Raw genomic sequence first — 16,901 nt, forward strand, 5'->3', positions numbered from 1 at the left:
CATATCACCATGGTTACCTGGTTTTCTTTCATTTGCATTATCATCTGATCAAAATCTAATGGAGAGGTGAAGACATGGAAACAGGAGAGAAACTGCACCAGTCTGCCCAGTAACCACAGACCACTACCAGCATCCATCAGACAAAAACAATAAAACTCCAGGCTGAGACCAGAAACCAGCCAGCTGACACCGGGTTGTCCACCTGGACCATAGTCAGATGTCTTATCTGCCTTACAGATGAGTTCAGATAAAGTCAGATTAATTTTATATTGGACTTAATTGTCTTTTCCCCAAATTTACACAGACTTACTTTCTGAATCATATTCTTGATCTTGTTCTGATGTATGAAATCAAACGTGAACAAGAAACACAAACAGAATTTCTTCATAACCATTCCTTCCTGGTTCTGGTTCTGCTGGACGCTTTTCTTTCTATTAAAAGGAGTTTTTCCTCTCAGCTGTTGCCTCGTGCAGCTCAGGATGGAGAACTGAATCAAAGCAGCTTAGCTAAGAAATCTTTTATTTTTAATGATTTATATTAACACAGTTATTATAAATTGTACTAATGTGGATCAGATAATGGATTTGCTTTAACTAGATTGATTTAGAGTGTATCTGTGAAAGTGCCCTGTGATGGCTGTGTTGTGTACTAAACTGCACACACACCATTTCCACACACACGTCAACTAAATCTGTCAATGATTGTGTTACTGCAGCATGAACAGCAGGTGGCAGCACATCTCTCTCACACTGTACCTCTGGTCTTGTCTCTCTTGTTGCGGTTGAACAATTTGATGCTGATGGGGGACGATGATGGCTGCTGGTTCAGATCTTTGGAGGCTGACCTGAAGATCCCACTGAAACTGAGCCTGACACACACAAAGACACACACACACACATACACTGTCAATCCCCTTCTTTGTGTTTTTACACAGTGAAACAATCTGGTTTGTGTACCTGCATGGAGACCTGGGTGGGGAGTCTCCGCTCTGGTAGGAGAAGGTTTTGGGGGAGATGGGGCTCTTGGAGCTGGAGGTCCTGGCAGGGGCGGAGCGTGGGGTGGAAGGTCGGTTGAATGGAGTCCGATGGAAGAAGCTCCTGGTAGGGCTGGCAGAGCGACACAGAGGCTCCCCCTGCAGGACATGAGGACACTCTAATAACTCCTCCAGAGGGTGGAAGCAAACCATCCTGACTAGTCAGGGAACCCATCAGACATCATGTGGTGTTTGAGGACTTGCAAAACCAGAAGACATCTAAAAGGATCATCTGGACCAAGACTGAGTATGAATGCAACTGACCATCAACTGGACATCTTGAGACTGTGTATCAAGCAGCTTTGCATGCGAACTGTACACATGCATGCAACCTTGATAAATTCCAGAACCAGAAATTCAGATTCTGTATGCAGCTAACTTATTTTAAAACTCAGATCTGATCAATTGTAAAACAAACCTGAGAAGCCCCACACTGAGACTCAAAGGTAAAATAAGGCTGCAACTGATGTAGATTTTAATGGTGCAAACAGACAACCAGTTCACTATAGACCTTCTTTAGATTCAAACTGGACACAGAATCAAGGCAGGTAATTACAGTCAATCTAAAAAAGGTGTGTTAATGTCATTAGACAGGTAGTTGAACCTAAATAAAAGCCTACTGGACAGCCAAAACAAGGCTGGGGCTCAACACTAAATGCCTAAATACTACATTACTGCACTACCAGAGACAGAGAAACACAGAAAATGTGAGGATAAAAGTCAGAAATTTACAAAAAATACAATCAATAAACTTAAATCTTCATGAGGACACAATCAATCGTGTTGTTCGTTAATGCTGGAAGGTCAACAACATAAAAAAAATCCAACCTGTCTTCGACCAGCACAGTGTAAAGGTAGAAATATTACTACTACTACTACTTCTGGGACGACTACTACTACTAATACTAATACTACTACTACTACAAATAATAATAATAATAATAATAATACGAGCAATGCCATTAACAATAGTAACAGAATAAAACAACTAATATAGAATAATAATATAAAATCTCCTGCAGCCCTACATTCGAAGACGCAGTTACATAAAATGGATGGATGAATTAGATATTTTTTTTAAGTGAGATCCATTTATACGTCCCTCTAAAGAAAACTGTTTGTTTATTAGCATTGCTGTTTCCAGCTGGTAAAGTGAAGCTATTAGCATCAGTGTGTCTTTTAGTGTATTTATGTTTACGAGTTTGCTCTTTGAGTTCCGGTTGTATTTTAATGTTTTGGATGTGAGATTCGAGTCAGTGAAGAGAAATGAGTTTTCGTGTTTTTCCATCTTGTTTGATAAACTTACTGCAGCAGCAGGATGTGACATCAGCTGACTGAATGAGTCACATCCAACATTCAGAATAAAGACGTAGAGGTTTTACCTTCCTGCTGCCGTCTCGACCTGGTACTCCGTCCAGGAACGGCATCGTGAAGACACTCAGGTCCTGCAGAAACAGACAGACAATTGTGTAACTGAACACATTACAGTTTGTTCCTACACTGAAGTAACCATGACAACATTGGGGAGTTTCAACAAGGTAACTAGTTTCAGCTCATAAAACAGAGATTTACACATGAACATTTCCTAATGCTAAACCTCTGACTGAACCACTGATCATCCAGCTGTTTAGTTTATTAGCACATCACCTAAATTCATGTCTTCAAACCAGTATGTGATGGTCAGTGACGCCATGATGGAATCATCCTGTATCTGACTCAGTTTGCCATCAGCTCCTGGTACAGACCATAGTTATCTCTCACAGTAAAACTTCTACAGATGGTCTGACATTGGACGAAGTGTCTGCTGTTCCATTAACTAACAACAACACATGACCCAGGACTTTGCTGTTCTAACTGATGGTGAAAAGTTTAGCTGCTCTTTTTTGTCTAGATGAGAAACAGATACTTTTCCACAGGCCTCCTGTAAAACCACCTCCAGTCTCATCGAGACCAAACAAGAACATTAGGAATCAGTTTTCTTTGTCACAGAGTTGAGCCAGTCTTCATCCACCACATCACTGGTTCATCGCTTGAGTTAGGAGCCTTTTTATGCTTGAATGGTTCATAGGTCAGCGTTAAGTAGCTTAACACAGAAAAACTATATTCCTCTAACAATGGTCAGGTACACTGGACTGAAAGCGAAGGAAATAAAACTTTAAAAGACTTTCAGAAAATCTTGAGAACTGGAGATAAAGACCACTTTTAAAGATTACATCAAAGTCAGATCTGAAGAGATGAGGACTGGATCAGGACTGTAGTTAAAGATGTTTTTGTATCAGGACATTCTGATTAATTCAAAAACAACACGTCTACTAAAGTTCTCTCATTGCACTGATCTGCTCATTGTAAAGTCAATCATGCTGAGATGAAGAAAACCTTAAACTTCCTTAAAAGTCTGAGCTGTGTGATCTTGTGTTTATTGTATCTGGAGTTCTACAGGATGAAACCCGAGGCAGACCAGCTGATTCTGTGTTGGTTATGACACTTAGCAGTGATGCCCTCTGGCTCAGTGAGTGGACACCACACTCGGCTGGATGAATGCATGATCAGCCTTTTTATTTCCCACATCTGAATGTCAAACTCTTGAGTCCAGTAAAAAGTCTGCATTCTCTCTTCTGTTGCATCATGGGACAGTTTAAGGTGTAAACATGGAGGCAGTATGGAAATCATGTAATCAGCAAACATCTGCTGAGCCGAGTGAAACCAGTGAGAGATGAGTAAACTGTCATCTAAAAACTCCCATTTAACAGTCACATGACAGAAAACAGAACTGGGACAAACTGGAACCAGGAACTGTAAAAACTGTTTCTTACATGTTTATCTGAGTTCAAGGTGCTGTGAACTCACTGTTTCCAGTCTGAGCTAAGGTAACAGGCTTTATCGAGTTAACCCTCCTGTGAGGCAGAACTCAGGGTTTAATATCCCTCATTATCATCACTCTGTTTTTCACCACGAATATTTCTGGTTGCCATGGGAAACTCAGATGTGGACTGAGTGCATCCACCCACACACACACACTGTCAGGCTGTGATGAGGAGTTGGTGGATTTCTGTGTCCGACTGTTTCAGCTTCAAACTGGTTGATACCAGGACCTCACCTCTGCAGACGTCCTGATGGAGGTTTGCTGTGTGAGTCAAAGTTAAACCAGAAGAAGAAGCAGCAGTTTTGTGTTCCTTTCCTTCTCCTGCATGATTCAGCTTCTTCTATACCTCATGTGAAGATCAGGCTTTGGTTGTGTTTTGGCTCATTTCGGCCACATTGTGTGTAACAGGTCACACACTCACAGAAATACACAACAGAACAAACAACCAGCTGATCGTCTGATCCTCACTCATCCTGAATCCTTCAGTGTTTCCAAAACTACGCTGAATCTGACCACAGAACAGTTTTCCACTTTGTCTCAGATCCTTTTAAAAGAGTTTTGGTCCAGAGAAGACGCTGTGTTTCTGTTCACATATAATCTTTCCTTCACAGGATGCTTCAGCCTGAATTAGTAGATTTCAGGGTGAACTGTGTTAACAGACAGTGATTCGTGGAATTCTTCCTGAGCCCATGCAGTGGTTTCCAGTGCATTAGCAAATGTCCAACACTGATTTTCCAGATTCCCAGAATCTGTAGATGATATCACATTAAGTAGATGAAGGAAGATTCAAAGTCTGAGAGACTCTGCTTCTCTAAGGTCTTTTATTTATACCCAATCGTGTTATTGACCTGTTTATAATTAACCTGATTCACTGCAACGTGCTCCTCCAGATGTTTCTGTTTAGCATTTTTCCAGCATTTTGTTGTGAGACGTCCAAACTTTTCAGATGTGTAGCTGCCATCAAATTAAGTGGTTTTATTTGGTCATGTTTGGTGTGAGTGGAGATTTTTTTTTGTTTGCTTTTGATTCAATGTTTTCTTGTCTGTAAACTAAATTTCCCATTAGGGAAAATAAATAAATGTCTAGAGATTCAAGATGAGTTAATATTTTTAATGTAACAGCAAAATGTCTCATTTTCAACATTTGATATGTTTCTGTGTTATTGTGAATAAAATGCTGGTTGTTGTTTTTTTTATTTCCAGATCACTGCATTCTGTTTTTATTTACATTTTAAACAGTGTCCCAACCTGTTCAGGGTTAGGGTTGAATTTATGCACAACTTTCATGGAAAAAAGATAATGTGTAGACACTGAACTCTCCAGCTGGATATCCAACAGGTTACTCAACAACTAAAACTAAAGCGTCTCCCTCTTTTCATCACCTTAGCACATACTTAATTATAACACAAGAACACAAAAACCTGCTCCACTAAGATTCAGGCTGAGTGATCAGTCGATGTTCTTTGTCTGATGTGAAAAAGGTCGTATTTCCTTTAAATCAACTAGACAATTTCCCAAACTTACATAAGTTCTGTTACATCTGACAGATGAGTCGACCTGCTGCACAAACCCATCGGTTCTACAGATTCAAACCTGATTTACTAGTCATTCTGGTTTCATCTGCAGCACCAGTTAATACTAAAATCAGCTCATCCAGCACCATTAATACTTAGCTTTCATACTTAATAGCTGTAAGTGTGTTAATATTCATGTTCCTGGACATGATTGTTATCTGATTATCTCCTCTGAATGGTTCTTCTGTCCGTTAATGTGTTGCTCTGGTCATAGAGTCATCACCAATCAGCTCAGAGCTCTGATGAAAAACAGGATCACATCAGTGTGACACTGATCCTCTAAGATCAGGCACACTCAGCAGCAAAAAGTGTCTGGAAAAGTCTTATTCTGCTGCTGCATCAGATATTTAAAGGATAAAATCTGTAATGTTCTGATCATCTTTCTGTGATGTAAGACATGAACACACAGTGACTGTACCTTCTGCTCCTCAGACTCCAGAAATCAACAATCCGTTCACTACGTTCAGTCCGTTCTGTCTCTCTGACACAAACATTCATCACTTTTCTCACTCTGGTGTAACCGCCTCCTCCTTCCAGATTATCATCTTTACGTCTTCCTGTTTTTGAAAAAACACTGACACCTGACTGAATCAACAGAAGCAGGTAAAATTAGAAAAGGCTCTTTGAAAAAAGCAGATTAATGTCACTGACAAGATTCTTCTGTTGGAACTAATCAGTCTACATACAACATTGTACAGAACTTAGAAGCCATGAAAATGAGAAGATCTAAAAACATTCTGGGGTTGGTGGTGTTAACATGCTGCTAAAAGCAATGCTGCTTTTCAGCTTTTAATATTTCCTAACAGGCAACCAGCCGACTCCCATCATACCAGGTAACATAACTTCGGGGTTTTACTTCGGTGTGTTTCTGACATGTGTGGACACCTCTTTCACCGTCGGATGTTCACAGTTCGTTCAGGATGAAGGTTCTTGTCTTTACGCTTGTCTTTCTGCTGTGTTCCCCTCCTGTAGGGATCAGGCTATTTGTTGAGTGACAGACAGATTAAAACACTTTGCTGTGGATCTGAAGATGAAACCCAAACACAACTGGTTTGGTTTGGTTTAGTCTAATCCCGTAACTCTGCTGCTCTCAGGTTCAGCTGGAGCCTGACGACAACTGTTCACGGTGGTTTGTGGAAGTGAACGATGTAGCTCAGGTGTCACAGCATGTTTGTTTTACAACTTTAAATAAGACACTGATGTGATGGATAAGATCACCTGATGTTTACTGTGTGAACAGAACAACATTGTATTAGCTGCTGCTAGTAATTCAGCTGAACCACAATAGAAATATAAAGCCACCTTTTTCCATTTATTTATTTCCCACTATGTAAACTTTGCTCTTGTGACCTTTAAAGGATTTTAGCAACAACACTATTGTCTTTGTTTTGCGTGTTTAAATACTTTTATAACCACAAAAGGTTGGGCATTGCTTCATTTTTCTTAATAAAAACACAATACAATAATTTACAAATCTTATAAACCCACATTTTATACCTAATTCAACATAAATAAATCAGATTTTAAAATTGAAAAATTATACCATTTCATGGAACATATTAGCAGGAACAGGAACAACAAAAAGCTGGAAAAATAATTGGTACATATCAAAAATGTCTGGAGGAACATTTGACAACTAATTATGTTATTGACCAGTTGCCAATTAACCTGACTGGATATAAAAGAAGCATTTCAGAGAGCCCGAGTCTCTCAGATGCAGAAGTTCACCAATATAAGACAGTCTGTCTCTAAGCATAGAGAAAGATTTGTTTACAGACAGTTGTTAAATGAAGAGGGGGTGCTACATGAAGCTAAACATCCTGGAACAACTTTTTCCAGACGTGTTGCTGCCATCAGATTTATCATCAACTCATATTTTCCATCAAATGGTAAAATGTCTCAGTTTTAACATCTGATATGTTGTTTATCTTTTGCTGGGAATATTACATTAATTAAATGCTGCTTTAGTTACATTTGTTTTGGAACTGGGATTGTTAGAAGCACGTTTACTTACGACTGCATAAAAAAACACAGTTTCACTTAAAGTTAAAACTGAAAAAACGTAACTCGCAGCTTTAAGTGAGTCACTAGAAGTCAGGTGGAAGAACTGGGTCACAGTTATTTGTGAATATAAAGTAGCTGAAACCAGGCTCTCCTGCAGCAGCTCTGTTCAATTATACTGCTCTGATTAAAGCTGGACATATTATAAATATCACAGATGCATCTGGATAATAAATGATCAATTAAATGATCTTTATTTCACCTACATGACATCCATTAAACACTTCTAATGATTCTTTCACTGAAATTGAATCTACGATTCATAATTTGCTGATAATTTTAGCCAGTGCTGTTGTATGACTGTATGAAAACACTCTCACACAACACAGAGCAACATTTGCTGAATTCAGCCAAAAGTGAGAGGAAACAGAACCTGTAGAGACAAGTCAAATCCTCAAGATCTAATATCCTGCAGCTTTTAGATGCAACCCTTCCCCGACACACCTGAAATAAATAAATGGCTCGTTACCAAGTCTCTGCAGAGCTGAATGACATGTGGATGAGGGAATTGAGCCATTTGATTCGTGTGTATTGACGAAAGGTTGCATCTAAAAGTTCCAGGATAGTAGATCTCGAGGACTGAACTTGGGCACACCTACTGTAGATGCTGTTTCCTCAGCAGCATCAGCATCTGCTAGCAACACAGTCCACTGAACGTTTGTCACAACAGATGTTCAGAACTGGTTATGAAGTTTAAGAGAGTGAGTCTTGATTAAATTTGACTTGTTAAACATTTAATGAATGTTCATAAAACATTTATTTCACGGAGACAGGCTGGATGATAGAGAATCAAACCTCTTAGTCATTAATTCCATTCATTTGGAGTACAGGATCCAGGACGGAAGCAGCTGTGTGATTTTTCTGCCAACACCCTACAACTGTTGCTGAACAAGTGTTGCTAAGTTTTTTCAAAATTAAAGGTATTTACCAAAAGATGCAACTCTAAATTTGCACCTGAAAGGTATGAGAACAGTGATTTGTGCGCCTGTCCGGGTTGGATTTTCATTGACTATACAGGAGTTATACTCCCAGAGAGCAAATCTACCGTTGGAACCAGTGGCGTGCACAGAGATTTTGAGGGGCAGGTGCTCAGTTTTTAAAAAAGGGCACTTTACAGAACATGTGGAACTGCCGCCTATGTTTAATTATAGTGTGAAAACAAAAACATTAAAGGCTTTTATGTACTTACAATTTTTTTTAAAATATGTTACTGTGCATGTTTTATGCTGGAAGATGGTCTACTGTGGGACACTAGAGAGAATAGAGTGATGCATCTTTGAGTAAAACTGCTTAGTGACAAGAGTCAATGCATTACACCATGACTCTGGTCTTGGCTCTGACCTTTCTCCTTCATCATCTTCCTCCTTATCCTCCTTGCTGCTCTCTACTATTCTATTCTATTCTATTCTACAGTCATTTAACAGACACTTTTATCCAAAGTGACTTACATTTGAGAGTAAGAACAACACAAGCAAGAATTCAAACAAGATGGGACTGCTGTCATGTAGTGCTAGAGGCAGTGTATATATATATATATATATATATGTATATATATATATATATATATATATATATGTATATATATATATATATATATACATATATATTTTAAGTCATTTTGTTTAAATACAAGATCACGATTTCATCAAACAATATTATCTTGGGCATAAATGCACGCAGCTTATTCAGTACTTAGTTGAGCCAAAAAGCTGAACAAATCTTTTTAACTCATCCCGAGTAGAAGAGTTAAGCTAAGAGCAGAAATGCTCCTTAAACAACTGAGTCTTTAGCTTGCTTTTAAAAGTGTATAAGGACTCTGTGGATCGGACTTTGTTTGGTAGTTTGTTTCACCCCCAGGAAACAACAGAGGAGAAGAGTCTAGCTACTGATTATGCGCCACGTTGTGGTGGGAGCACTCAGCGTTTTTCACTGGCAGAGCGTAACTGTGGAGAGGAAGTGTAGCTCTGGATTAAGGAGTGGAGGTAGACAGGATCTGTTTGGGTTATTGTTTTGTAAGCCAGAAGCAATTTGATGTGCGCTGCAACTGGAAGCCAGTGAAGAGCTATTAGCAGTGGAGTAACATGAGCTCTTTTGGGCTGGTTGAAGACCAGACATGCTTCTGCATTCTGAATCATCTGCAGAGGTTTAACTAAGCAAGCAGGTAAGCCTGCCAGTAAGGAGTTGCAGTAGTCAATGCGTGAAATGACCAGAGCCTGGACCAGGAGCTGTGCCATGTGTTCAGTCCGGTAGGGTCTGGTCCTCCTGATGTTGTAGAGAGCAAATTGGCAAGATCAAGCAACCAAGGCAACATCGACCTTAAAGGTCAGCTGGTTGTCTACCATGACACCAAGATTCCTGGTAGAAGACGTAGGCACAAGCGGGATAGACTAAAGCTGCACGCTTATCTGTGGCGGTAAGGAAGGATTGGCTGGAAAGACAATAAGCTCGGTCTTGGACAGATTTAGCTGAAGGTGGCAATCTTTCATCCATGCAGAGATATCAGCAAGGCATGCTGATATTCGCATTGAGACGGTTGTGTCGTCAGGTGGGAAAGAAAGGAAAAGCTGAGTGTCATCTGCATAGCAGTGGTAGGAGAAACCATGAGAGCTAATGACTGCACCGAGTGAGGAGGTGTGGCCAAGCACCGAGGCCTGAGGCACCCCTGTTGTCAGCCCATGTGATCCGGACACTACCCCTTGCCAAGATACCCTGAAGGATCTTCCTGTGAGGTAGGACGTAAACCACGAGAGAACAGATCCTAAGATGCCAAACTCCGAGAGTGTGGAGAACAGTATATGAACAGCAGACAGGCCCAGCAGCATAAGGACTGAGGATTGACCAGTGGATCTGGCAAGCCGTAGGGAATCAGTAACTGACAGGAGAGCAGTTTCAGTAGAGTGGCCTTGCCTATAGCCAGATTGATATGGATCAAACAGGTTGTTGTCTTGGAGGAACTGTGAGACCTAACTGAAGACAGCATGCTCTAGTAGTTTAGACATGAATGGAGGCCGTGAAACCGCTGGTGGTTTTCAGCCTGGGCTGGGTTGAGTGTGGGTTTCTTCAGCAGCAGGGTAACCTGAGCTTGCTTGAAGGCAGAGGGAAAAACACCGGATTTAAGAGAGGAGGTGTTAATGTGGTTTACTGCAGATTTGATTGTAGGTAAAATGCTCTGCAGGATATCAGAAGGAACATGATCAAGAGGACAGGTTGTGGGTTTTGAGTTGACTAGAAGTTTAGAGACTTCGTCCTCATTTAGACAGCGGAAAGAGCAGAGTGAGGCACCAGTAGCTGTTTAGTTAGGCTGAGTTGGTCAGGCTCAGTGAATTGGTTACTGATGGTAGCAACCTTTTATGTGAAGTAGGAAGCAAACATTGCTGCAGTCAGCACAGTGGAAGGCTATGCAGGTGGTGGAGATAGAAGAGAGTTAAACACCATGAACAGTTGTCGTGTGTTGGGAGCATTGCGGATCTTGTTTTGATAAAAGGCTATCTTGGACCCAGCCATTCAGGCTGTAATGAGCAGGCTACTTTACAACATGAAGAAATAGTTTGGTATATATCTTAGATTAGGAGTAAAAGGTGCCCTCGATGTAGTTCATAGTTATTTGAGTAGTGGCAGGTGGAGCGGTGGGAGGTAACTTCGCGAATGGTCCAGCTGCTGCAACGCCCAATGCACATGCTTACAATGTGCCTTGTTGGTTTGATCACATTGCCAAAGAAACAACGGGATCAAAACGGGCGTACACATGCGTGCACATGCGTGTAAGGGGTGTGTGATCGGTCAACATAGTGGGGCACATACAGTATGTAAAAAAATAATTCTGATAAAAAGGGCACTTTTTCAGCCCCGACGGCAAGGGCAAATGCTTCAGCACCACCAAGGCTCTATCTGTGCATGCCAGTAGTTGGAACAAAAGCATTTGTTCATTTTTGAGCCTGAGACGACTGCTGCTGTGGAGGAGGCACACATGTTGTGTGACACTGACAAGCAAAGACAGTCTAAGAATAAAGAGAATCTAAATTTCTTTACATTTATGTGGATTGCTATAACCTATGAGAAAGTACTACTGATTTCCAAACACCTGAACAGTTTCATACTGGGTCCTTTTCAAAAAACACTCAGTTTGAAAAATGATGTATAAATGCTATATTTTGTGACACCCTGAAGTTGTCATGTTGCCTGTTGTTTTACACATGGATATAACTCTGGAGATGTTATGGAGGATGAGCAAAGATCAGGTTCAGACTCCACAGGAAAACATCATAATAGACTGCAGATGTCCTGTCATGCTGCAAATACTCTGGACAAGATGGAAAAGACATTTTTTTTCTTGTTACATAATTTTTTTTATGTTTTCATATTGAAATCAATACCACATGTTGTTAAATGTGCGCCTCTGGAAATCCTCCAGATGAATCTGCATATTGTCTCACTCTTCCAGAGATTTTACCAGCAAGCCGACTGGAACACATAAGAGTTTTAGTGCATCTGTGAAAACAGCTGCAGCGCTGATGGGTTTGGGTTTGATGAGTGAACCTGGATTTTTCATATAAATCCAGTAGAAAAGATGAGAGGCTTACACAACCATATGTTTACGCATACAGTGTGTGTGTCACGTGTAGAAATCCTCACAACAACAAACTTCCTGGAAGTACTGGTTATTTTTCAGAAGGAACAGAGGACACAGTGAAAAGCATTACCCTTGATCGTGTGTGTAAGTGCCCTCATGCTTCACTTTTGCCTTGTCATCACTGTTATCTCTAACGCCATCACACCGAGTCATGCTGACTGAAGCTTTTTAAACTTTCAGTTTGACTTTTCCCTTCACATAACAGGTGCATGTATTGGCTCTGCATATGCCCTCCTCTGTGACCATGTTTCTATGGACAGAAGACCACAGAAAAGCAGCCACTGGGGTTGTGAAAGACTCCTGTTTAAATGTTAGCGCATGAAAATATTATGTTTACCATGATCTGCTCAATAATCGGCTTCTAAAGATGTAGAATCAGCTTCTGATCTCAGTTTGCAAAAGGAAAAATCTCCTCCTCCTAAACACTCCAGCACTTTATAAGGTTAAAAAAAAAAAAAAACTGCAATGTAAAGAACAGTGTGTATTCCATTTTACAACCAACCCATTTAAAAAAATTAGGACACCGATCAAACTGTAAGTTAAAACTAAATGCAATGATTTGTAAATGTCATTAACACATATTTTATTCCCAGCAGAACATAAACAATATATCAGATGTTGAAACTGAGAAATTTTACTATTTCATGGAAAATATGAACTAATTTTGAGTTTACTGACAGCAACACATCTGCAAAAAGTTGGAACAGAAACAACTAAATCAAATCAAAAACAACTGGAGGAGCATTTGACTGAAGGAGTGCATGCAAGAGTTATTCAACCTTCAACCACAATCAGGACGATGTTATTGACCAGTTGCCAATTAACCTGACTGGTTGTAAAAGGAGCATTTCAGAGAGGCTGAGCCTCTCAGATTTAAAGCCAGCCAGAGGTTGTATGTCCACCCTGCTCTAGCCCTGCTGTTTTTCAGCCGCCATCCACAGCTGGATAGCCTTTCAAATGATTACCAGCCTCAAATACACACGCTAAGCCTGCCTGACTAGCTGGAACTGTTTCACGCCTTATCACATACCAACCAACTCCCCTGTCCTTACATGCCGTAAGTCCATTCACAACTTCCTCACCCATGCATGCATATGATTCTTCATTCATTATGACATCTATAAAGCGCACGTTCTTTGTTCCAACTATCTCAAACTTTTCAGAGAACCTTCATCAGCTTAGGTTACTGATATCCTGAGACACGACCTCCTTCCAGGCTTGGATCATGAGACATCCCAGAGGAGCTAATCAGTGATCGCTCCATAACCTCATCCATAATTCCATTCATACCTTACATTAACACCAACTACTACTTTACAACTCAGGCTTGAAGGAATGCATGCAAGAGTTATTCAACCTTCAACCACAATCTGGACAGGCCATTCCAGTTGTCAGAATTCTGATTCTGTATGACTTTATCAAAACTAGCATGATTATGTGTATTTTAAGGTTTGCTTTTGGTTAGACTATTACATGTTTTTTACGTCAGATAAATAAATACATACTTTTCATTGTACAAATAAAAACAATATAGCAAAACTTTAATAGCGTCCAAACAGAAGCATTTGTGTTATAAAGTAGAACGGTCTAATCATAATAACTATATCATGAAAATATCCAGAAATCCTACATATTTCTTAGAGCCTGTGATTGTTGAAGGCAATAAGAGACATCAGTATGTTTAGTCGTCTTCTAGTGCTCAGAGTTTCAGTCATGTCGTCAGCAGCTGCAGTTTCTCTCTCGACAGCAAGAGTTTCAGACCAAATTTAAGTCAATTTTCTGAGTCAGAATGTGGCAATTTTTATCACCATGGCAACCGAATACTCAACACTCACAGCTAATGAGCAGCATCTCTCATCTCTCATGTTCTATTTGCACACATTTAAACCCAATCCCATTTCCTCCCTTTGGCTCAACCAAGTTTTCACTTTTGAATGTGGAGCAGGTGCCTATTTTCTTGAAGGGGTGTAAAAGAATCATCAGCCCTACTGAAGCGGAACTCCTTCAGTAAAGGGCCACCGTATTCCTCAAAAATGGACAGGTAACATCAAGCAGCATAATCCTTCACCTGGGATTGGATCTTAGACAAATAAAAACAAAGTATTGACAGAAATCTCAGCAATTTTCTGCATTTTTATTGTGGATTCTATTTTATATTTTTAACACAGTTTTTCTATGATAGCACACTATGTGCAACACCATCAGTCATTATCTATATCGCTTCGTCCAGTTCAGGGTTGCGGAGAAGCTGCCTAACCCAGCATTTAGCAGGTAAGAGGCAGGTACACCTGGACAGGTCACCAGCCTGTTGCAGGGCCAACACAGAGACACAAACAGCCCTTCATGCTCACACTCATTCCTAGCATGCCTAACCTAACATGCATGTCTTTGGACAGTGGGAGGAAGCCAGAGTACCTGCAGAGAACCCACACATACACGGGGAGAACATGGAAATTCCACACAGAAAGACCACTGTTCGAACCTCCCCAGCCGAGGCTTGAACCAGCGGCCTTCTTATTGTGAGGCTGCGGTGCTAACCAGCACACCTTGACTTACAAATACATAAACTGTAAACATAGTTTATCCAGGTTATTGCATTTAAGATGAGAAATAAGTAAAGAATACAGACTATACAGAATGCAAAGTCATTAAGGAGCTCCACCTTTTTGACCCTGCTCGTTCCCTCCGTCAGCTAACCAGATGTTGCTGGTGGTTTCTAAATCACAAAGGAAAATGAGAGGTGACCGAGCTTTTGTTTTCTGTTGTGGTCCCAAAGCTCTGGAATGAACTTCCTTTAAACATAAGACAAGCTCCCTCAGTTGATGTTTTTAAATCTTCTTTGAAAACACTTTTATTCTTTGGCTTTTAACCCAGTGTGAGTTTGACATAGCTTTTACTGTCTTCAGATTCTACTGTTTCCTCTTTGTTTTTAGTATAATAATTATTTCTGTCCTGTTTTTACCTGTTGTGCAGCACTTTGGTCAACCATGTGCTGGATTTTTAAAGTGCTATATAAATAAATCATCCATCTGCCATCCATTCACCAGAATGACAGACTGATCAGATCAGAAGCTTCAGACAGAAGCAGCTCAAAGTTCTGCAGCTTTCTACCAGCACTGATCTGAGAACAGCTACAGGACAGCTTGGAAGTCACAGGCACCATGTACAAACTGAGATCAGATCTGAAGCAGATTTTAGATAAAACCTGAGCAGTAGAATCAATAGCAGCAGCTCTGACACTGTTCTGCATGAGGTCAGGATCTGGTGGAGTTTTCTCTTTTCACAGTACAGAACCGACCACATGAAGCTAGACGCTCCAGATTCATAATTTCTTCATCATCACGAAGCTGCAGACAGTCAGACATCCTCTGTGTTTCACCTAATGAAAACAACGGGGTGATTTTAACAGACATTCACTTACAGGCATGTGGAGTCTCAGTGGCCTCCTCTTCCTCCTGCTGCTCCTCTCCTCTTCTTCCTCTCTCTTCTCTCCAGTGCTTCCCATTTCCTGTCAGACAATCCTCTCAGCTCAATTATCAGATTATCTCTAGACAGGACAAAGCTGCGGCTGCAGTCCTGCTGTAGTTCTTACACTGACTCTGTAGTACCACAGTGCTTCTGGTGTCAGTCATGATGTTTTTAAAAAAAGTTCTGCTGGTGAGATGGTGCTCTGTCTGAGCCGTCAGTCTAAACGTCATTTCCTGTTGCAGGCTCTCACCTGCGTGTTGTTGTAGTATCTGTTGCTGCAGTATCTGTTCTGATACTTTTAACAGCTGCAGGTTTTTCTGCTGACTAGAGTTCAGATGAAGTATCAGAGTTATGAGCTGGTAGCCTCAGCAGCATCAGCACCACCCGACAGACTGCAGCTCCGTCACCTGTGCAGGTGTAACATCTGATCAGCTCCATGAGGGAAACGCACCTATTTGGTGTTCGACTCCCCGCAGCTCCGCCCCGCTGCTCGGACTCACACTGCGTCGAGCTCCGATGGTTCTGCTGGGTCTGAACCTGAAGGCGGACGCTGAGCAGCTTCAGCTCCGAGTCTGTGAGCTGGATCCTCCGCATGACAAGCGGATGCTGTTCGGCTCCATTACGGAGCGCAGCTCCGCGATAGCATCGTGCACGAAGGCGCGCTCCTGTACTGCTATCAGAGACCTGGGTGCGTGAAGCTGGAACTCCTCCCCACCCCACGCTAAACTCTGAAAATAATCGTCGTGTTTGGCTTGTGTAAAAAAAAAGTCGTTTGTGCTGCTTTGCTTTTTAAGATATAAGTTTGTTATAAGATGATGACGTCACGTCTGCGTGCATCTAGTGGATGCCTCAGCTGCAGACAGTTGACCTGGACCGCTGTCAACAGCAGATCCTACAGCCAGTGGGAAACACTGTCACGGATCTGTCACATTAAGCTGAGATCCCTAGTTGATATCAACTGGATATATGTCATTTTCTGTCACGTATATTTACAGCTTACTAACGTTGTCTGCATAGTGAAAACATTCTTAATGTATTTACATGTATTATGTTAACCTGGATTTGGGAGGCGGTGTCAGTAATGAAGCTGGAAATGACTTTCACTGCTGTGGTGCATGTTGACCCAGAGCATGAGGCTTAACCCTCCACTGGCTCCTCAGTCTCTAAGCTTCACTGTGGCTCACAGTGTCAGACATTTTTTTCCACCATCAGGTACTCATATAGCATCATGGATGTATTGCCACACATCTGTTTATATAACCGTAGAGGGAAA

General features: G+C 41.0%; 2 protein-coding genes across 5 annotated transcripts in view; both read right to left on the reverse strand.

Moving 5' to 3' along the window:
• LOC121628737 (5'-AMP-activated protein kinase subunit gamma-2-like) overlaps positions 1-16,319 on the reverse strand; it is a 43,074-nt gene extending 26,755 nt beyond the window's left edge. Inside the window, exons 1-4 of one of the 2 annotated variants that reach the window (XM_041968039.1) lie at positions 15,582-16,319; positions 2,416-2,478; positions 957-1,132; positions 756-868 (exon numbers count right to left, since the gene is read on the reverse strand). In XM_041968039.1, coding sequence (XP_041823973.1) covers positions 756-868; positions 957-1,132; positions 2,416-2,478; positions 15,582-15,665 — 436 coding nt within the window. In that variant the 5' untranslated portion in view covers positions 15,666-16,319. Of the gene's footprint in view, positions 1-755; positions 869-956; positions 1,133-2,415; positions 2,479-5,887; positions 5,929-15,581 lie in introns of those variants that run through there. The other variant, XM_041968040.1, reaches the window with a different exon arrangement.
• LOC121628724 (NACHT, LRR and PYD domains-containing protein 12-like) overlaps positions 1-16,901 on the reverse strand; it is a 2,607,341-nt gene that overhangs the window by 2,509,278 nt on the left and 81,162 nt on the right. The gene's annotated exons all lie outside the window — the stretch shown is intronic.

Source organism: Melanotaenia boesemani, chromosome 18, assembly GCF_017639745.1.
Source record: "Melanotaenia boesemani isolate fMelBoe1 chromosome 18, fMelBoe1.pri, whole genome shotgun sequence".
Lineage (NCBI taxonomy): Eukaryota > Metazoa > Chordata > Actinopteri > Atheriniformes > Melanotaeniidae > Melanotaenia > Melanotaenia boesemani.